This window comes from Cherax quadricarinatus, unplaced genomic scaffold (genome assembly GCF_038502225.1).
Source record: "Cherax quadricarinatus isolate ZL_2023a unplaced genomic scaffold, ASM3850222v1 Contig552, whole genome shotgun sequence".
In the NCBI taxonomy this organism is placed as follows: domain Eukaryota; kingdom Metazoa; phylum Arthropoda; class Malacostraca; order Decapoda; family Parastacidae; genus Cherax; species Cherax quadricarinatus.
In genome coordinates, this window is record NW_027195578.1 from 60,048 (window position 1) to 83,826 (window position 23,779).

General features: G+C 41.9%; 1 protein-coding gene across 1 annotated transcript; it reads right to left on the reverse strand.

Moving 5' to 3' along the window:
- Positions 1 to 7,691: 7,691 nt before the first annotated feature.
- Positions 7,692 to 17,056, reverse strand: LOC138851418 (zinc finger protein 84-like). Its single transcript, XM_070080516.1, has 2 exons — positions 16,932 to 17,056; positions 7,692 to 10,947 (listed from the first exon to the last, which is right to left on the reverse strand). The coding sequence occupies exon 2, from the start codon at positions 10,597 to 10,599 to the stop codon at positions 9,145 to 9,147; it is 1,455 nt and encodes a 484-aa protein (XP_069936617.1). The 5' UTR covers positions 10,600 to 10,947; positions 16,932 to 17,056; the 3' UTR covers positions 7,692 to 9,144.
- Between the last annotated feature and the right edge of the window lie 6,723 nt (positions 17,057 to 23,779).

Sequence of the window (23,779 nt, forward strand, 5' to 3'; positions counted from 1 at the left end):
GGTCAGCCAGCGAAATATTGCAGATCTATGGCCGAATGCCCAGTCTGTGGTGCCGACGACCATTCTAATACATCTTGCAGTCAACCTCCATCTTGCCTTAATTGTAATGAAGCTCACCCTTCGTACTCCCGCCGTTGCCAGGTCTACTTAAATGAACGTGAAATCCGTTGCCTCAAAGAGGCAGAATGTCTCCCTTATGCTATGGCAGTTACTCATCTCCGCCTCCAAGGGAGACTACCCCGTGTTTCTTATTCTCTTGTTTCCAAACATCCCCCCACTTCTGGGGTACCATCTTCTGCAGCCTCCTCTGTTGTTACCCCTCCCATAGCCACTACGGCATCTAATCCTTTTGCTGTCCTTGGCTCTGACGTCCCGACTACAACTCAGTCTGTTCTCACATCTTCGCGTCCTTCCTCACAAGCCCCAGTATCGACAAGACCTCGTACGACACCTAATACCAATCGCCCCTCTACTCAGAAGTCCAAAAAATCCACATTGCTCAAATCTTCTTTGCCCCTTCCTTCCCTTCTTCCACCTCCACACTTTACCTTTCCAGTCTCTGTACCTAGTTCTTCCCCTCTCTATGGCTCTATTACAAGTGTGGAGATTCACCCTCCTCCTCGTACTATGCCTTCCACCCCCGTCCCCTCCCAAGTTTCTCCCTCTTCTGCCACCTCCCAGGTTTCTGCCTCTTCTGTCCCCCCCCACACTTCATCTCCAGTCCCTTACACTCTTCCCTCCCCCTCTACTTTGGTACAGCCCATTACTGTCCCAATCTTTACTCACCCTCCTCCTTCTATCTCCAATATGGTCTCCCATACATCTTTGAATTCAGAAACACTTGAAGCCATTTCAGAACATATTGCAGAGACTAAACCTTCAATGGACACTGATTCACTTCCTGTTCCTTCTCTTCCCTCTCCTCCATCTTCACAACCCCATTCTTCGTAACGCTCCGTTCCTTCGCTACTTGAACGTCTTCCAATGCCACCACACGTTGACTTTTCTAACCCCTCTAGTCCGTAGGTGCCTTTACCTACAGATTCCTGATATTTTCTTCATCGCCAATCATGGCCTATTTACAGTGGAATATCCGTGGCCTCAGGGGTAATCGGGGTGAGCTTCAGATGTTGCTTTCCAGGTTTTCCCCTGTTGGTGCTTGCTTACAAGAACCAAAATTACACTCGGCTGTTTTCCAACCTATCTCAGGCTATAATTTATTGTATTCTTCTGATCCTTTCTCAGATGGGACCTTTAATGAAAGTGCCCTTCTACGCAATGATATTCTGTACTGTCAACTATTTATCCATACCTCACTGTATTACACTGCAGCCCGTATCCACTTGAATAAGTGGTTTACAATATGTTCTTTATATCTCTCTCCTTCTCGAGCATTTTCTATCCCAGACTTTGCCTTTCTTGTTTCATCCTTACCACCACCACTTCTGTTACTTGGTGATTTTAATGCCTACCATTTCCTCTGGGAGGGGTCTCATTGTGACTCACGTGGCATTCAGTTGGAGGCTTTTCTCGCCTCTCACCCCCTCCATGTTTTAAATACGGGTACTCCCACCCATTTTGATCCTCGTACTCATACTCTCTCTTGCATTGATCTATCAGTCTGCTCTTCCTCCACTGCACTAGACTTCACCTGGTCTGTTCTACCAGACTTACATGACAGCGATCATTTTCCGATCATTCTTACTTCTCCTTCCTATTCACCACCTTTCCGTAGCCCTCGCTGGCAATTTGATCGGGCAAATTTGGATCTTTACTCACATCTCACTGCTTTTAGTGAGGTTCCTTCGTCATCCTCCATTGATGAGCTCCTACACATCTTCTTGATGTCAGTTTATACCGCAGCTTCTCATTCTATACCCCAAACCTCAGGCAGGCATTCTCAGAAGTGCGTGCCTCGGTGGTCTCCTGCTTGTGCTCGTGCAGTACGTTTGAAACGTGCTGCATGGGGCAGGTACCGGTACAATAGAACCGCTGAGAGACTTCTTGATTTTAAGCAGAAGCGTGCGATCGCTCGCCGTGTCATCCGTGAAGCTAAATGCACTTGTTGGCGAGACTATGTTTCCACCATCATCTCTGCTTCTTCTATGAGTGCAGTCTGGAAAAAAGTGAGGAAATTGAGTGGTAAATACTCTCCTGACCCGGCTCCTGTTCTGCGGGTCGCTGGTGTTGATGTAGCAAACCCTCTCGACGTTGCCATTGAACTTGGCACACATCTGGTCCGTATTTCCCGAGGGCTCCATCTATGCCCCTCGTTTCTTTCCTCAAAGTCTGCCAGAGAGTTAGTACCCTTGGACTTTTCTTCTCTCAGAGAAGAACAGTATAATGTGCCTTTTACACTTCAAGAACTGGAGGCAATGCTCTCAGCTTGCCGATCATAGGCAGCTGGGCCTGACGACATTCATATTCGTATGTTACAACATTTACATCGGTCAGCCCTTAAGATAAGATAAGATTTTGTTCGGATTTTTAACCCCGGAGGGTTAGCCACCCAGGATAACCCAAGAAAGTCAGTGCGTCATCGAGGACTGTCTAACTTATTTCCATTGGGGTCCTTAATCTTGTCCCCCAGGATGCGACCCACACCAGTCGACTAACACCCAGGTACCTATTTGCTGCTAGGTGAACAGGACAACAGGTGAAAGGAAACGTGTCGAAATGTTTCCACCCGCCGGGAATCGAACCCGGGCCCTCCGTGTGTGAAGCGGGAGCTTTAGCCACCAGGCCACCGGGCCACCTTGTAGTCCTCTTACACCTCTTCAATCTTATTTGGGCACAAGGAGTTCTTCCCCAGCTGTGGAAATCTGCCATTGTTCTCCCTTTCCGCAAACCGGGTACTACAGGACATGATGCCTCCCACTATTGCCCCATCGCTCTTACTAGTGCAGTTTGCAAAGTGATGGAACGTCTCGTTAATCGACGTTTAATGTGGTATTTAGAGACACACAACAGTCTCTCCGCTAGTCAATATGGCTTTCGTAAGGGTCGTTCTACCATAGACCCCTTACTACGCTTGGATACGTATGTTCGTAATGCCTTTGCGAATAATCATTCAGTTATTGCCATATTTTTTGACCTTGAGAAGGCATATGACACAACTTGGAGGTATAATATTTTGGCCCAGGCCCATTCCTTAGGCCTCCGAGGCAATCTACCATCCTTCCTTAAGAACTTTTTAACTGACAGACATTTCCGTGTTCGAGTCAATAATGTTCTTTCCCCGGACTTCGTCCAAGCTGAAGGTGTCCCTCAGGGATGTGTTCTAAGCGCAACACTTTTTCTCCTTGCTATAAATGATTTGGCCTCTGTTCTTCCACCCAATATTTGGTCATCACTCTATGTTGATGACTTCGCTATTGCTTGTGCAGGCGCTGACTGTCATCTTATTGCAGTTTCTCTCCAGCATGTGGTCGACCGTGTTTCCACTTGGGCCACCACACATGGGTTTAAATTTTCAAGTACCAAAACTCACCAAATTACTTTCACTAGACTTTCTGTTATCTCCGATCATCCTTTGTATCTCTATGGCTCCCGTATCCCCGAACGTGATACAGTCAGGTTTCTAGGCCTTCTCTTTGACCGTCGGTTATCCTGGAAACCTCACATAACCTCTCTGAAGGCAACTTGTCACAGCCGGCTAAACCTTCTTAAAACCCTTGCTCATCTTTCCTGGGGAGCTGATCGTCGAACTCTGCTTCGCCTACATTCAGCCCTCGTTTTATCGAAACTCGATTATGGTGACCAGATTTATTCCGCGGCCTCTCCTGCTACTCTCTCTAGCCTTAACTCTATCCATCACCAAGGATTACGTTTGTGCCTTGGTGCTTTTCGCTCGTTGAGAGCCTCTATACAGAAGCGAATGTTCCATCCTTGTCTGATCACCGTGATGCCCATTGCCTTCGCTACTATGTACGCTCTCACGATCTACACAATCCTTCCATTTATAGAATGGTCACCGATATTAGTAGACATTCTTTATTCGTTCGCCGCCCCTGTTTGCTCCGTCCCTTTTCTCTTCGCCTACATTCACTCTTGTCTTCCCTTCAGTTACCACCTTTATATGTTCATGTAGCATCTCACTTTTCCCTACCCCCCTGGGAAGTTCCAGCTGTTCGGGTCTGTTCTGTCTCACTCCCTTGCTCAAAAGCTCAACTGCCTATGGTGGCTTCCCGCTCTCTTTTTCTTGATCACTTCCACTCCCATTCTCATGCCACCGCTGTGTACACAGATGGCTCTAAGTCTTCAGACGGCGTCGGATTCGCAGCAGTGTTTCCAGACAGCGTCGTGCGGGGACATTTACTATCTTCAGCTAGCATTTTTACTGCTGAACTGTATGCCATTCTTGCAGCACTTATTCATATCGCATCTATGCCTGTGTCATCATTTGTAGTAGTCTCAGACTCCCTTAGTGCTCTACAGGCTATATGAAAATTTGATACATCTCATCCCCTAGTTCTCCGTATCCAACTTTGGCTACGCCGTATCTCTACCAAACATAAAGATATTGTTTTTTGTTGGGTCCCTGGTCATGTCGACGTACAGGGCAATGAACAGGCAGACACTGCTGCGCGGTCAGCAGTACATGACCTACCAATTTCCTATCGAGGTGTTCCATTTCTGGACTATTTTGCTGCAATAGCTACCCACCTTCGCACCCGTTGGCAACAACGTTGGTCAACTCTGCTCGGTAACAAACTTCATTCTATTAAACCGAGCATAGGTTACTGGCCGTCTTCTTGTCATCAGTGCCGAGGTTGGGAGACCACTCTCTCCCGCCTTCGCATTGGTCACACTCGTCTTACTCATGGGTATCTCATGGAGAGGCACCCTGTTCCTCTCTGTGAGCAGTGTCAAGTTCCAGTATCGATTAGCCACATTCTGTTAGACTGCCCTCTATATCAACGAGCACGCAGAATTTACCTCCAACGTCGTCTTCGTTCTACTACTCTCTCTTTACCTTCCCTTCTTGCTGATGGACCCTCCTTTAATCCTGACTCTCTCATTGACTTCTTGACAACGACTGATTTACTCCACAAACTCTGATGATACTTTTCGCACTCCCCTCAGCCCTTTCTAGTTCAGTCTCTTGCTGCCCTTTACCCTTTCACCATCCACTGCCCTGCTGTTATCCGTAACCTATTACTCATCCATCTCCCTTTTGCCACCTGATGCCCTCGCTTCCTTCCTGCCGTGCAGCGCTGTATAGTCCTTGTGGCTTAGCGCTTCTTTTTGATTATAATAATAATAATAATAGACACAAAAGTAACTGTGGAAGTAGGTACCACAGAGGTGACTGTGGAAGAAGGTACTACAGAGATGACTGTGGAAGGAGGTACTACAGAGGTGACTGTGGAAGCAGGTACTACAAATGCGACTGTGGAAGTAGGTACCAAAGAGGTGACTGTGGAAGTAGGTACCACAGAGGTGACTATGGAAGTAGGTACTACAAAGGTTTGAGACTGTCTAGCATTTCTGGAATAAGACAACCATGAGAGTACCTTGAAGATGGAAAACTGCCATGGCATAAGAGAAACCCCTCTTTCTCTGTAAGACAGTGGATCTCCCCTTCTCTTAAAAAAACTGGACAAGTGAGAATATGCAGGGTGTGCCTATTTACAGTTGAGGCAAGTGGGAGGGTAGCTGAAGGATGGACTGCTATGGTTAGCTGCACCACAGACTGAGAATTCTGCCTTTGACCTCTAATATTTTGCTGGGTGGCCAATGTGCCAACAATTTCTACACTGTTGTAGTGTAGAGATCAATTCTCATAGTTGTAAGCACTGTCTAATTATATAAACAGAGGGTGGAAGTTCATGGCAGTCAAAAGTTAGCTTAGCTAAACCATACCCCCGGCCGGGATTGAACCCGCGGTCATAGAGTCTCAAAACTCCAGCCCGTCGCGTTAGCCACTAGACCAGCTAGCCACAATAAGATCTTATTGTGGCTAGCTGGTCTAGTGGCTAACGCGACGGGCTGGAGTTTTGAGACTCTATGACCGCGGGTTCAATCCCGGCCGGGGGTATGGTTTATTTGCAATCGTGTCATTACGATTTCTTAAGTCATGTTAGCTTAGCTATATTACAAGAATAGTGTACCTGCCCACAGGCAAGCAGTATCTAAGAATCCGAAGGTCCTGGAACTGAAGTTGCTCCATAATGTCTGCATCACATGTTAGAAAGTCTGGTTAAATGATGTTATGATGAAGAACAACAGTTCCTCAGGAAGAATATCGTTAATGGTGCTAAGATATTAACGATATTCCTCAGCAGGAATATCATTAATGGTGCTGAGAATGGAAAGAGTGCAAGCTTCCTCAGAGTTTTGCACACTGACAATGTGTAAACCCTTCTTGAGAACAAGAAATGAAATATTTCTTCCAACATGCTGCAAGAATGCTTAGCTGATACTATAGTCTGAAAAAGAGTGCATGGGGAGAAATCGGTTGAAAAGTAAAGAATTTAGTACAGGTCTCCCTCCACATTCACGAGTTCTACATTCGCAGGCTTCGAACATTTGTGAATACCCAGTCGCCCAATCATATTTAAAATATGTCATTATGTATGTTAGGAATTGTGGTGGTAGCAGAGTTTGTTTGGGGATAGGACAAGATAGTCCTTCAATATAACACTAATATCAACTCTATCACAATTCATCTAATACATAGAAATATAACATATACTCTAGAATGAATAAATATGTCATTAAGTATGTCACAAACGTTGTTGTGTTGTTGTTATTGGGTGTGTAAGGGCCACTGAGAGCACAAGCCATACATAGTGATGGTGAAGGCGGCAGCAGAGGCGGTAGAAGCGGCAGTGTTGTCAGCAGTCCTATATAACTCCAACATTGGAGGAGTTAGGTTCATGCTGTCTTTTTTCTATCAATTAATCGCTTAACTTACTTGCTACACTGTTAATGCTACACTTTATTGCTGGCTGGTACTATAGCCTTTATCAACATGTGCTGCTTTAGTATCGTACATATCGTAGAATCACTGAATCACTGAAGAAGGCACATTCTCCCCTCTCTCTTCCTCCTCCACTTTGGTACAGTGCTACAAGTTCTTTTTTGAATTCTATAGTCTTTCTCACCTTCTTTACCAAAGGGCTGACACTAGTACAATATTCTACTATGTTTACATGTGTTTTATGATTGTTCATGATTCAATATGTTAAGGAAGCAGTATTGTTGGCTAAGTAAATGCTATTATTATATTTCCCTACAATATATTTGTGCACCAAACATTCGTGATTTTTCAACATTCGCAAGGTTCTTGATCCCCTAACCCTCGTAAATGTGGATCCCCTAACCCTCGTAAATGTGGAGGGAGACCTGTACGTCAGTTACCTTGAAACACAGATTTCAACTCTTTAACTGTCATGGAGTTGATCTACGCATCTGCTAGCACTCCATATACAGTGGACCCTCGACCAACGATGGCATCGTATAACGTTAAATCCGACTAGCGATACATTTTAACGCTAACATTTTGCCTCGACTAGCGCTAAAAAAACTCAACTAATGATATTCGTTCTCAGGTACCAATTAATATCGTTAGTTGAGAGTCCACTGTATTTTGCTTTTTTTTTTTTTTTTTTGTGTGTGTGTGTGTGTGTAAAAAAAACAGAGGTTAATTTTGTGTAATAAGACCCCCCCCCCCCCAAAAAAAAAAAAAAAAAAAAAAAAATTGCATCAATACTTATCAATATATAAGGCCATGAAGTTGGCATGGAATGTTCACATGACAGCAACATGGAGTACTGCCATTTGCAGAAATGGTGCCAATATAAATTTTTACTTTTTTATTTAATTTACATAGCTTTTATGCTTTGATAGTTACAAATTATAATAGATTTTGTGATTTCATAGCAAATCATTGTTCTGACACAAATATTAGGTACAGAAATAGTAATCAGTCACAAACACCCTGACAGGTGAACAAGTCCACCTGCCTCAGTCACGTATTATTGTCTAGAAATATATACAATTTATTTATAGGCCCCAGCAATGTTTATATTAGTGTTGAAGCATACAAAACTCTTTGAAGCATGGTGTCATACAGAGTGGCACTCTACACTGCTGACAATGCAGTCACTCAACATTGCTGATGGTGTATGGCACCATCAGTACTGCCACCAGTGAACCTTGGCATATGTTTTCTATTTGTTCTCACTGTTCCACACACATAAGTATGACTGTGGCAGGGAACAGAAAAATTTAAGCCACAAAAACTTTTATATCAAGGTAATATGTTTGCTTGGCACATATTGCTTGAACAACAGGTGTTCCTTTAACAGAATCAAGGGCTAAGTAAGTATATTTAGGCACAGGTATACATAAGTACAATTATCATACATAGTGTAAATTACCTAGGATAACCCAAAAAAAAAAAAAAAAGCCTAAGTGCTGTACTGTGCTTGTAGATATGAGGCATAAGCATAACTGTGGCAAGGAATATATGCATTTTGGCCACAGTCATATCTCCCCACTTGTGCAGCCATGATGATTCTGATACGTGTAATACCTGTTCGTCTATCTGATGATCAGGTATATGAGTGGACCTCTCTGAGAGAGCCAACCAGAGTCAGCCAGCCAGCCAGCCAGAGTCAGCCAGCCAGTCAGCCACCACCTCCTGAAACTGATATGCAGCCTCCAGAGATACACTTGTCACCTTAAGAACACACCTAAAGCTACCCTGAAGAACTCCAGAGGGAGGCTCAGCACATCCCTAGACGACCCAGCAAACACCACCACCGAGGAACCTCAGCAAAATGGGATGGATAACAATTCTCTTTCCTCAAACCAAAAGCTATAATTTCCGAGGGGAGATCCCTCAAGGACGAACATAGGAAATGGAGAAGAGGGGAGAGGAGGGATGGGGAAAAAAGGTGGAATGGGAAAGATGGTATGTGAAGGGAGGAGTGAGGGGCATTTAGGTTTGATCTGAGGAAGACGACTAAAAGGTTCAATTCCTTAGATCGAAGAGCCTCTTCACCACAGCAAGGAGCCCCCCCACTGAAGAGGAAGTGATGACTTAAACATTATGGGTCCTGCTCTTCATGAACTGTCATGTGTTGCATGATATTTTGTTGTGAAAACTCTTAAGACATTCAAAAATTACTTATTTCATTTCTCCAGTGTATGAGTTTGCATGTGTTTCATTAAGTATGATTTTCTTGTAAAATATTTTAAACAATGTGAGCACTGAAACGGTTTTTCTCCTGCATGAGATTTCTTGTGCATTAATAGATTTGATTTACGTGAAAATTTTCTAAGACACTCTGAACACTGAAATGGTTTCTCTCCTGTATGAACTCTCTTATGCATTGAAAGATCTGATTTATGTGAGAATTCTCTCAGACACTCTGAACACTGATGTGGTTTCTCTCCTGTATGAACTACTCTATGTTTTATTAGATTTGATTTTCTTGTAAAGTCTTTTAGACATTCTGAACATTTATATGGTTTCTCACCTGTGTGTATTCTCATATGTTTTATCATATCTGATTTTTGTGAAAAATCTTTTAGACACTCAGAGCACTTATATGGTTTTTCACCTGTATGAACACGCATATGTGTTAATAAGCTTGATTTTCCTGAAAAAGTTTTTAGACACTCAGAACAGTGAAATGGTTTTTCTCCAGTATGAATTCTTAAATGTGTTAAAAGATTTGATTTACACTGAAAGCCTTTTAGACACTCTGAACACTGATATGGTTTCTCTCCTGTATGAACTCTCAAGTGTTGCATTAGATCTGATTTTCGAATAAAGCTTTTTAAACATTCTGAACATTGATGTGGCTTCTCACCTGTGTGGACTCTCACATGTTTTACTAAATCTGATTTTTGCTTAAAGTTTTTTAGACACTCCAAACATTGATGTGATTTTTCTCCTATATGAACATGCATATGTTTTTTTAAACCCGATATTTCTGGAAAGTCTTTAGGGCACTCAGAACACTGATATGTCTTCTCTCCAGTATGAGCAATCATGTGTGTTAACAGAATTGATTTACGAGAAAAACCTTGTAAACACACTGAACATTTATATGCTTTCTCTCCTGTATGAACTCTCGAGTGTTGTATTAGTTCTGATTTTCGTTTAAAGCACTTCTGACACTCTGAGCAAATATATGGTTTCTCTTCTGTATGAACTTTCATATGTCTTAAGAGAACTGATTTATCTGAAAAGTATTTCTGACACTCTGAGCAAGTATAGGGTTTCTCTCCTGTGTGAAGTCTCATGTGCGTTAACAGATGTGATTTACGTGAAAAATCTTTTAAGCAATCAGAACATTTAAATGGCTTCACTCCTTTATGAAGTTTCATGTGTCGTAAAAGACTTGACTTCAGTGAAAAATCTTTAAAACATTCTGAGCAGATATATGGTTTCTCTTTTTTATGAATTCTCATATGTCTTAAAGTAGTTGATTTATTTTTCAGTTTTCTGAGAAACAATAAATGCTTGTAAGGTTTCCCTTCTGTATGAACTCTCATGTGTTTTATTAGAAATAATTTGCTTTTGAAATCTTTCAAGCACTTAGAACACCTATATGGTTTTTCTTCTGTAAGAGCTCTCATTTGTCAATAATTATTGGTACAAAAAGATTTAGAAAATTTAATAAAAAAATTATTTTGCAATGTAAGTTTACTTCAGTAGCTGGTAAATTTATGTTACATAAGTTAATATTGCATGTCAATAATCTCTGATCATGAAGCTTTAAATAAGTGAGTAGTGATACACAACAGGATTCTATTGAGTGAAGAGTCACCTACAGGCATCAAACTGTGTGCACATAGTTACAGCAAGCATTAGGTAACAGGGGCTGATAATGTGGTCTATTTTATGTCACTGCTTGCAGAAACTATACATGTGTAGTATTTCTGGATACTGGTGAACCAGGCACAATTTCCTGAGAGAAGGTCATGCTGCAAAATAAAACAAGAGATTAGCAGATATTAACTTGTATGACAAAGACATGCATACTTTTAAGTAAATTTGAAAGCTTCTGGTGCAACACAGTTAAGAGTCTATTATTTGCCATTGTACAGTAGGGCCCCGCTTCGTGGCGTTCCGCTTTACGGCATTCCGCTAATACGGATATTTCAAATTATGACCAAAACTCGCTATGTGGCTCCCCCCCACCTGACTTTCTAATGCGGTCACCGCATCCCACCCGGTTTGTTTACATTCTCCGTGAGCTACATAAGCACTATGTCTCTCAATTATGTCTGGAAACTCCAAAATTTCAAGTGTTTTTAAGTTGTTTCATATTATATATATATATATATATATATATATATATATATATATATATATATATATATATATATATATATATATATATATATTTATTTATTTATTTATTTAACAAGCCGGCCATCTCGCACTGAGGCAGGGTGACCCAAAAAGAAAGAAAATCCCCAAAAAGTAAATACTTTCATCATCATTCAACACTTTAACCTCACTCACACATAATCACTGTTTTTCCAGAGGTGCTCAGAACACAACAGTTTAGAAGCATATGCGTATAAAGATACACAACATATCCCTCCAAACTGCTAATATCCCGAACCCCTCCTTTACAGTGCATGCATTGCACTTCCCATTTCCAGGACTCAAGTCTGGCTGTATAAAAATAACCGGTTTCCCTGTATATATATATATATATATATATATATATATATATTAGGGCCCCACTTATACGGCTGGTTAGGTTCCAGGCTACCGCCGTAAAGCGGAAACCGCCGTAAAGTGGAACACCCTTTTTTTCCACTTACAAATGCATACAAACACTAGATAACAAGTTTACACTAACATATATTAAGTTAGCAATAGAACCAGGCATCAAAAAAAATAAAAAAGTACAATACACACATAGTGCACTCATTACTTACCTTAAAATATTTATAGTCTTAATCTAGGGTGAGACAAGTAGTATTTATTGTAAGAAATCAAGTGTGGTATGTATGGTAGTCAGCCAGGCTACCATACCAGGCCACCCCACCCACACATACAATTCTATGGTATTTAAGCATCCCAGAGCAATAAAATGTATATACAGTTCACTCATTACTTACCTTAAAATATAGGGTGAGATGAGTAGTATTTATTGTAAAAAATCAAGTGTGGTATGTATGGTAGTCAGACGGGCTACCATACCAGGCCAACCCACCTACACATAATATTCTATTACATTTAAGCATCCCAGAGCGATAAAATGTATATACAGTTCACTCATTACTTACCTTAAAATATTTGTAGTCTTAATGTAGGGTCAGGAGTAAGTAAATGAGATAAAACGAATAAATGAGAGAGAGAAAGAATGAGTGCATGAGAGAGTACAGGCACAGAGTTATGTAAACAAACCAGGTGATGGTAAGTTTTGTAAACAAAGTGTACACGTCTGTTTTGTGTACAAGTTACATTGTGTACAGGTTGTCTCTACATTGATACGGTAGAATAAATAAAGAAGAACAATCCTATTCTCATGTAACATCATTTTGAGAAGAAATGATGCTCTGAGTGAAGGCAATGGAAATAAGTCACTCTGACTTTTTTGGGTTATCCTAGGTTCTCTACACATATGTTGTTATGTATGATAATCTATGTAACTGTATTTGTGTATACCTGAATAAACTTACTTACATACATACGAAAGGAATAATTTTCTACAGTTACCCCCAGTAACACATTTTCTCTTATGTTAGATTAGAGAAAATGTTATTCTTGGCGTCACTTGTACAAGTTATCTGGCTACGACATCTCATATTTATGTTTATTTATTCTATTGTAGGGTGTATTTATCATCTTTTTATGTTATGTATCGTGTTTATTATATAATTTTGAAAAAAATATCATGGATGGATTAATGAAAATGTGTATATTAACGTAATATACAACATTTAATGAGACTCGGTGATTATTATTATTATTATTATCATTTCTAATATGGCATCACTTGTGCAAGTCGTCTGCTACCACATCTCATATTTATGTTTATTTATTCTATTGTGGGGTGTATTTATCATCTTTTTATGTTATGTATCGTGTTTATTATATAATTTTGAAAAAATATCATAGATGGATTAATGAAAATGTGTATTTAACGTAATATACGACATTTAAATCAGACTCGATGATTATTATTATCATTACTAATATGACGTCTGGAGACATAAGACACTCTTACTGATTTTAATGTGTACCTGCATGCCAGCACAGTATGTAAGTTTATTTAAGTACAGGTATACATAAGTATAATTATCAGAGTATATATAAAATATGAAATAACTTTTAAAAAAATTTGAAATTTTGGAGTTTCCAGACAAAATGGAGAGACTTAGTGCTTACTGAGCTCACGAAGAATGTAAACAAATAGGGTGGGGCGCAGTGACCGTATTAGAAAGTCAGGTGGGGGGAGCTGTATAGCGAGTTTTGGTCATAATTTGAAATGACCATATTAGCGGAACGCCGTAAAGTGAAACGCCGTAAAGCAGGGCCCTGCTGTATATATATATATATATATATATATATATATATATATATATATATATATATATATATATATACTAGGGCCCCACTTATACGGCGGGTTAGGTTCCAGGCCGTCGCCGGAAAGCAGACATCGCCGGAAGGCAGAACTCCATTTTTTTCCATTTATAAATGCATATAAATGCCAGACAAAAAGTTTACACTAAATTATATTAAGTTAGTAATAGAATTAGGCATTAAAAACACACAAAGTAAAATACAGTCACAGTAAATTCATTACTTATCTTAAAGTATTTGTAATCTTAATGTAGGGAGAGAGGTGAGTAGTACTTATTTGTAGGAAGTCAGGTGCAGGTAGCCCAGGTATAGGTAGCACTGGCTCCCCGTCTCATACTTCATATACGATATTTAAAACATCCCAGAGAGGTTAAATGCACATACAGTACACTCATTATTTACCTAAAAATATGTGTAGTCTTAATATAGGAAGAGAGGTGAGTAGTATTTATTTGTATAAAGTCAGTGTAGGTAGCCGGTAGGTGTAGCCTGGGCTATACCTACCGGCTACCTACACTGTGGCCCAGAGCCATATTATTAACATCGACATGCCTTGTTCATTGAATTTAATCATTTCTAACAACTACCTTTAGATGTCATCATAAACGAAGGTAGAAGTAATGAATAATTGATGCCGAAAATTGTAAACAAAAGCGAAGTGGGGAGTGGCTGGGCCAAACGCAGATTAATACACGTTTTCTCTGATGGCTGAACAGAGAAAACGTAATGTTGTCCCTCCACCCGGCTCCACAAGTATTATTATCAGAGCATATAAAATATGCAATAAATGCCAGACAACAAGTTTACACTAACTTATATTAAGTTAGCAATAGAAATAGGCCTTAAAAACACAATAAAAGGTAAGATACACACAGAGTACACTTATTACTTACCTTAAAATATTAATATTAATGTGTGAGAGGTGAGTGGCAGGGTGTTTATTGAATAAAATCAGAATGGCACACCACCATCCTCTAACTTGGCACTTAAAGCAAGAGGCTTACGACTAACAGCACCTTTCAAGGCAGGTGAAATTGCTGACCTAGAAAATGTACAGAGAACCTTCACGGCGCGCATAACGGAGATAAAACACCTCAATTACTGGGAGCGCTTGAGGTTCCTGAACCTGTATTCCCTGGAATGCAGGCGGGAAAGATACATGATTATATACACCTGGAAAATCCTAGAGGGACTAGTACCGAACTTGCACACGAAAATCACTCACTACGAAAGCAAAAGACTTGGCAGACGATGCAACATCCCCCCAATGAAAAGCAGGGGTGTCACTAGCACGTTAAGAGACCATACAATAAGTGTCAGGGGCCCAAGACTGTTCAACTGCCTCCCAGCATACATAAGGGGGATTACCAACAGACCCCTGGTAGTCTTCAAGCTGGCACTGGACAAGCACCTAAAGTCGGTTCCTGACCAGCCGGGCTGTGGCTCGTACGTTGGTCTGCGTGCAGCCAACAGTAACAGCCTGGTTGATCAGGCTCTGATCCACCAGGAGGCCTGGTCCCAGACCGGGCTGCGGGGGCGTTGACCCCCGGAACTCTCTCCAGGTAAACTCCAGGTAAACACTCCACAAAGGTGGCAGTAAAGCAATTGCAAAGAACTACAGACCGACATCACTAACATCCCATATCATAAAAATCTTCGAGAGGGTTCTAATAAGCAAGATAGCCAACCACCTAGATACCCACCAATTACACAACCCAGAGCAACATGGGTTTAGAGCAGATTGCTCCTGCCTGTCCCAGCTACTGGACCATTATGACAAGGCCCTGGATGCTGTAGAGGATAAAATACAGATGTAGCATACACAGACTTTGCAAACGCTTTCGACAAGTGTGACCATGGCGTAATAGCACACAAAATGCGGGATAAAGGAATAATAGGAAAAGTTGGTAGATGGATCTACAACTTCCTGACAAATAGAACACAAAGAGTAATAGTAAACAGAGCAAAGTCCCAGGCAGCCATGGTAAAAACCTCTGTTCCACAAGGCACAGTACTCGCTCTCATTCTATTCCTCATCCTCATTTCTGACACAGACAGAGATGTAAGCCATAGCTCCATGTCTTCCATTGCAGATGACACCCGGATTACCATGGCAGTGACCTCCATCAAAGACACTGTGAGACTTCAAGTGGTCATGAACCAAATCTTCGAATGGGCTACTCAAAACAATATGAAGTTCAACGAGGAGAAATTTCAACTAATCAGATATGGAAAACTTGAAGAAATTAAAAATGTGTCAGGGTATACCACAAATTCTAACCATACAATAGAGCGGAAAAGTAATCTGAAGGACCTGGGAGTGATAATGTCAGAGGATCTCGCCTTCAAAGATCACAACAATGTATCTACCTCATCCACTAGGAAAATGATAGGATGGATAATGAGAACCTTCAAAACTAGGGATGCCAAGCCCATGATGATTCTCTTCAAATTACTTGTGCTCTCTAGGCTGGAATACTGCTGTACACTAATGGCCCCCTTCAAGGCTGGTGACATTGCAGACCTGGAGTGTACAAAGAACTTTCATAGCACACATAAGTGCAATAAGGTACCTAAATTACTGGGAACAGTTGAAGGTCCTTGCTCTGTATTCCCTTGAATGCAGGCGAGATACATGATAATATACACTTGGAAGGTCCTGGAGGGATTGGTACCAAATCTGCACACGAAAATCACTCCATATGACAGCAAAAGACTCGGCAGGAGATGCATCATTCCCCCGATGAAAAGCAGGGGCGCCACGAGTATGCTGAGAGACAACACAATAAGTGTCTGGGGCCCAAGACTGTTCAACTGCCTCCCAGCATACATAAAGGGGATTACCAACAGACCCCTGGCTGTCTTCAAGAAGGCGCTGGACAATCACCTAACATCAGTACCTGACCAACCGGGCTGTGGTTCGTATGTCAGCTTGCATGCGGCCAGCAGTAACAGCCTGGTTGATCAGACCCTGATCTGCAATGAAGCTTGGTCTCAGACCGGGCTGCGGGGGCGTTGACCCCCGAAACCCTCTCCAGGTAAACTCCAGATGTAGGCTAGACCTGTATACCTTGTACATGTATTTGCAGAAATATATTATTATTCACATGTTACCTTTGTAACTTGTGAATTCATTACCTTTGTACCTAGTTCAACTATCAAAACTGTGGGAGTCCAGTCCCTAGACCCATTATATACCTCTGTAATCTTTTGATTACCGCCCACAGGATGGGTATGTGGTGCATAATAAACATATTAAATTAAACTTCACATGGCAGAGGAACACAAATTTTTTATACATTTAATGTCAAAATTTCGAACACATACAATGCAACATTTATAGAGAACCTTTCCTGCCTACCTCATACATCAGCGGGTCGAGGATTAATAGTGAAAAACTGTGTATTTATTGGTGCTGCTCAGACAAGCGAGATGGTTTGTTCAGTGCTGTTGACAGTGTTGTTGTGATGCTGAAGGACACAACAACAGCATCCCTAAGAGACATTGTATACCGCCGCTCTCTCTTGTTATACCAATACCATTCTTGTTGTACCAGTACCATTCTTTTACCAGAACCATTCTTGTTGTACCAGTACCATTCTTGTTGCACCAATACCATTCTTGCTGTACCAGTAACATTCTTGTTGTACCAGTACCATTCTTTTACCAGTACCATTCTTGTTGTACCAGTACCATTCTTTTACCAGTACCATTCTTGTTGTACAAGTACCATTCTTGTTGCACCAATACCATTCTTGCTGTACCAGTAACATTCTTGTTGTGCCAGTACCATTCTTGTTGCACGAGTACCATTCTTGTTGCACCAGTACCATTCTTGTACCAGGAAAAGTCGGTCGATGGATCTATAATTTCCTCACTAACAGAACACAGAGAGTAGTCGTCAACAGAGTAAAGTCCGAGGCAGCTACGGTGAAAAGCTCTGTCCCACAAGGCACAGTACTAGCTCCCATCTTGTTCCTCATCCTCATATCCGACATAGACAAGGATGTCAGCCACAGCACCGTGTCTTCCTTTGCAGATGACACCCGAATCTGCATGACAGTGTCTTCCATTGCAGACACTGCAAGGCTCCAGGCGGACATCAACCAAATCTTTCAGTGGGCTGCAGAAAACAATATGAAGTTCAACGATGAGAAATTTCAATTACTCAGATATGGTAAACATGAGGAAATTAAATCTTCATCAGAGTACAAAACAAATTCTGGCCACAAAATAGAGCGAAACACCAACGTCAAAGACCTAGGAGTGATTATGTCGGAGGATCTCACCTTCAAGGACCATAACATTGTATCAATCGCATCTGCTAGAAAAATGACAGGATGGATAATGAGAACCTTCAAAACTAGGGAGGCCAAGCCCATGATGACACTCTTCAGGTCACTTGTTCTATCTAGGCTGGAATATTGCTGCACTCTAACAGCACCTTTCAAGGCAGGTGAAATTGCCGACCTAGAAAATGTACAGAGAACTTTCACGGCGCGCATAACGGAGATAAGACACCTCAATTACTGGGAGCGCTTGAGGTTTCTAAACCTGTATTCCCTGGAACGCAGGAGGGAGAGATACATGATTATATACACCTGGAAAATCCTAGAGGGACTAGTACCAAACTTGCACACGAAAATCACTCACTACGAAAGCAAAAGACTTGGCAGACGATGCACCATCCCCCCAATGAAAAGCAGGGGTGTCACTAGCACGTTAAGAGACCATACAATAAGTGTCAGGGGCCCGAGACTGTTCAACTGCCTCCCAGCACACATAAGGGGGATTACCAACAGACCCCTGGCAGTCTTCAAGCTGGCACTGGACAAGCACCTAAAGACAGTTCCTGATCAGCCGGGCTGTGGCTCGTACGTTGGTTTGCGTGCAGCCAGCAGCAACAGCCTGGTTGATCAGGCGCTGATCCACCAGGAGGCCTGGTCACAGACCGGGCCGCGGGGGCGTTGACCCCCGAAACTCTCTCCAGGTAAACTCCAGGTACAATTCTTGTTGCACCAGTACCATTCTTGTTGTTGATAGGGTCAACAGGAAGGGTGGTGGAGTAGCGATGCATGTCAGAGATTTTAGAGTTTGCCACCGAAGTGGCTAGTTTATTGTGCAGAGCGAAAAACCAACATGAAAGACCTGGGAGTGATCATGTCGGAGGATCTCACCTTCAAAGACCATAACATTGTATCAATCACATCTGCTAGAAAAATGACAGGATGGATAATGAGAACCTTCAAAACTAGGGATGCCAACCCCATGATGACACTCTTCAGGTCGCTTGTTCTATCTAGGCTGGAATACTGCTGCACACTAACAGCATCTTTCAAGGCAGGTGAAATTGCTGACCTAGAAAATGTACAGAAAACCTTCACAGTGCGCATAACGGAGATAAAACACCTCAATTACTGGGAGCACTTGAAGTTCCTGAACCTGTACTCCCTGGAACACAGGCGGGAGAGATACATGATTATATACACCTGGAAAATCCTAGACCTGGAGTTTACCTGGAGAGAGTTCCGGGGGTCAAAGCCCCCGCGGCCCGGCCTGTGACCAGGCCTCCTGGTGGATCAGAGCCTGATCAACCAGGCTGTTACTGATGGCTGCACGCAAACCAACGTACGAGCCACAGCCCGGCTGGTCAGGTACCGACTTTAGGTGCTTGTCCAGTGCCAACTTGAAGACTGCCAGGGATCTATTGGTAATCCCCCTTATGTATGCTGGGAGGCAGTTGAACAGTCTCGGGCCCCTGACACTTATTGTATGGTCTCTTAACGTGCTAGTGACACCCCTGCTTTTCATTGGGGGGATGTTGCATCGTCTGCCAATTCTTTGGCTTTCGTAGTGAGTAATTTTCGTGTGCAAGTTCGGTACTAGTCCCTCTAGGACTAGTACCGAACTTGCACACGAAAATCACTCACTACGAAAGCAAAAGATTCGGCAGACGATGCAACATCTCCCCAATGAAAAGCAGGAGTGTCACTAGCACGTTAAAAGACAATACAATAAGTGTCAGGGGCCCGAGGCTGTTTAACTGCCTCCCAGGATACATAATGGGGATTACCAATAGACCCCTGGCTGTCTTCAAGCAGGCACTGGTCTAGCACCTAAAGTCGGCACCTGACTAGCCGGGCTGTGGTTCGTACGTTGGATTGCGTGCAGCCAGCAGTAACAGCTTGGTTGATCAGGCTCTGATCCACCATGAGGTCTGGTCACAGACCGGGCCGTGGGGGCGTTGACCCCCGGATCTCTCTCCAGGTAAACCCCATAGCCATCCTGTGGACGGTAGCGCAAGAGCATATGGATACCCTAAATTTGCTTGTAACAGATCAATCAATCAATCAAGTTTATTCTCTATAAGGATTACAATGCGGGGTTTACAGATTTTGGTTACTGTGTGGTTTACTTGTAATAAAATAATAATTACAGAGGGGGCCACTAGGGCACCTAGCATGGTAGGTAGGGTGTTCCAGATTTTAGGGCCTTTGACATAAATTGAATTTTTGTAAACTGTAGATATGTAGATATGAATCCATATGTACACCTGTTAACCCTTTTGGGGCCTAGTTCCTAGGCCTTTTGTGTGTCCATATGCTCCACAATAAACTAGCCACTGCGGTGGCAAAATCTAAAAATCTGTATACGCTGGCTCGGTGGCCTGGTGGCAAAAGCTCTCGCTTCACACACGGAACTCTGTTGGATAATAGGATACCTGTCAAACAGAGTATCCTCTGTCCTCTACCAAGGCTTTAGAAGTGAGTCTAAAGAAATCTCCCTAGGTACACCACAGGGAGGAGTTCTCAGTCCCATGTTATTTAATATTCTGATTAATGCTCTCCTAAATGCTCTACCTGCCTCACCTAAACATATAGCTATAAGCTATGCTGAGGACATCATGACCCACACAACAGGGCATAAGAAGATGAATACCATTCTTAATGAAGTTCAAGCAATTTGTAATCGACTAGGCCTCATAATATCTTCCTCTAAAACAAAGATATTTACAAGCAAACGACATCCCCCACCCATCTATTTGCAGGGTGAAAGCATTAGCTACGTTAAAACACACAGATATCTTGGAGTAGATGTACCCTTTAACAAATCCACTATACCACAACTAAATAAGAAATGTAAAGATAGGCTAAATGCTCTCAAAGCTGTTGCTGGCTACAACCCCAACTATGGTGCTAATGTGAGAATCGTGAGAATGATGTACATAGCCTATGTTAGGTCCTTAATTGATTATGCTGCTCCCGTGTTGATATTAGCTAGAGAAAGTTCTCTCCGACCCTTGGAGTTAATGCAAAATGAAGCTCTCAGAATTATTCTTGGTTGTCCCAAATCTACAAAGGTTCTTAATATGAGGAAAGAGTTAGGTATTTCTAGTATCAGTGATAAGATTGATGAGATTAACACTGTACTCGGTATTAGAATGTTAAGAAATGAACCAGACACTCACAATGAACCCAAATGTCTAGAAATACACACAGATCTAAATGGATTGTGAAAACGTGCAATTGCATTAAGTTTTATAACCTGCATGAACTGTATCACTCTAGACGACAACAGCATTTCGCCCCACCATGGAAGATGTGTTCATTTAATATCATACCTGCAAGTCCCTCCCAAGAAGCTCATTGCTAATAACCCCTTCCTTAAATAACTTGTTAAAGCAACTGCTCAAGAAGAAATTTCTCGCCTAGCAGGTAGTAATAAGTTATCACAAGTAATATACACTGATGGATCTTAACAGGAGTCTTCTGGCAGGGCTGCATCTGCTCTTGTTGCCACCTCTCTAGTTAAGAACGATAAACAGCTGGGCGTCTACATTGCAAACTAAACTGTTTGCAATCCTAATGGCGCTAAAGCTAACTTATGACACTGAGCTTGACTCTTATCATCATTACTGATTCTATGTATCACTGAATGCTCTTAACTCGTATAATGACTCCAACAACATGCTCATTGGAGAAGCCAGGTACAGATACTCAAAAATCAGGGACTAAGGTATTAATGTATAATTGCTATGGATCCCATCACACATTGGATTACTCCTTCATGATAAAGTTGATATGTTAGCCAAGAAGAGTACCCAGAAGGAGAATGTATAATATAACTGGTATATCTGTGTCTAGCATTAGGAATAATATTAGGAGAGAAGTAAATAATGAAAATGTTATAGGAATGCAGTTAGAAGCCTGAGTAGATCTATAACCCACTATGATAACACGAACATAGATAAGTATGGTTTATGGAGCAACTTGCAATGTGAACAGACTGACTGATGTTGTAGTGTCGAGGCTTAGGCTTGGTTACAAGTACTTCTGGCAGTTTGGGAGGCACACAGATGATGATCAAACTAAATGTAAATTATGTGATCAGGCATATGGTCACTCTCTTGAACACTATGTGCTTAATTGTCCACTTATTGAGGAATACAGAGACAGACACTATAATGATCTATGTAACATGTCAAGATATCTTATTAATGAAAATAAGATACCAGATATACTAAGCAAATTTCCTGAATTTGCTTGTAACAGATAATTGAACTAAAGATATGTAGATATTAATCCATATGTATTCCTGTTAACCCTTTGGGGCCTAGTTCCTAGGCCTTTTGTGTATCCATATGCTCTTGCGCTACCGTCCACAGGATGGATATGGGGTGCACAATAAACTAGGCACTTTACACAAATAACCCGCACATAAAAGACAGAAGCTTACGACGACGTTTCAGTCCGACTTGGCCTTTTTGTTATTTATTTAACTAGGCACTTCGGTGGCAAAATCTAAAAAATCTAGGGCCCGGATTCGATTCCCGGCGGGTGGCAACAATTCAACGCGTTTCCTTACACCTGTTGTCCTGTTCACCTAGCAGAATAGGTACCTGGGTGTTAGTCGACTGGTGTGGGTCGCATCCTGGGGGACAAGATTGAGGACCCCAATAGAAATAAGTTCGAAAGTCCTCGATGACGCACTGACTTTCTTGGGTTATCCTGGGTGGCTAACCCTCCGGGGTTAAAAATTCCATAGAAAATCTTACCTTATCTTACACAAATGGAGCCAGCTCCGCTATACAACCTGTTCTTGTTGGAGCCCCACAGGGGAGCGTTCTTGGCCCACTTCTCCTTCTCATTTACATCAGTGACTTACCAAACGCATCTAATCTCCTTAAACCCATTTTATTTGCAAATGACACAACTTATGTTTTCTCTCACCCAAACCCAACCATACTAACAGACACTGTAAATGCTGAACTGCTAAAAATATATACTTGAATGATTACCAACAAACTTACTGTCAATATAGACAAAACCTGCTTCATGCTATTTGGAAACAGAGCTTCAAATGAAGAGCTAAACATATTGATAAATGGTTAACCCATTTCTAGACAGACAGAGAGCAAATTTCTAGGTCTCCATCTTGACTACAGTCTCAAATTTCAGACACACATTCAGCAAATTTTTAAGAAAGTCTCCAAAACAGTAGACATCCTTTCTATTGGAACTCATTCGGTCCGAGAAGTCCCAACGGGGAAAAACACACTGTTCGAGGGCCCTTACACCCACCCAAAACACAAACACACTCACCCGGGTTGGCGATGGTGGTTGGAAGGTACTTTTTAATTGATAGATTTACCCTTCAGGGAAGAAGTAGGTAGTTTATACTGTTAATACACTAATATTAGGATTATTGAGGCAACTGTAGATAATAATAATGTAGACCTAAGACCTTAACATAGGTAGTAATAGGCCAAATGTGGGCAAACACTAGGTTAAGTTAGCTAGGGAGAACTGGCAGCCCAAGTTTGAACGACGAGGTGCGGGTCTCGAAGACGACAGAGCTTTCTTCTAAGACTAGACACCATCTGAACAACACGTGCTGTGATCAGCAGGCGGTGCCCCCACGTGTCTTCACATATGAGACCTGGGGAAATCTGGTGGAGGCACCTCGACGTACCATCTGTAGATGTCGTCCTCCCTCAGGCCCATACAGTAAGACAAGACCTCCACTTTTTCTTAGGATTCTGGCCAGTGTCTGGGGAAAGTTGCGAGTGAGTTGAGCTGTAGGCCTTTGTGCAGCCGGCAGTTCATGACCAGTACGTACTTTGTCTCTTGTCAACCTAGAAGCTAGTGTCCATTTCTGCATAGTTATACTAGGGGATACACACCCTCTTGGAAATAGGAATTTCTGAGG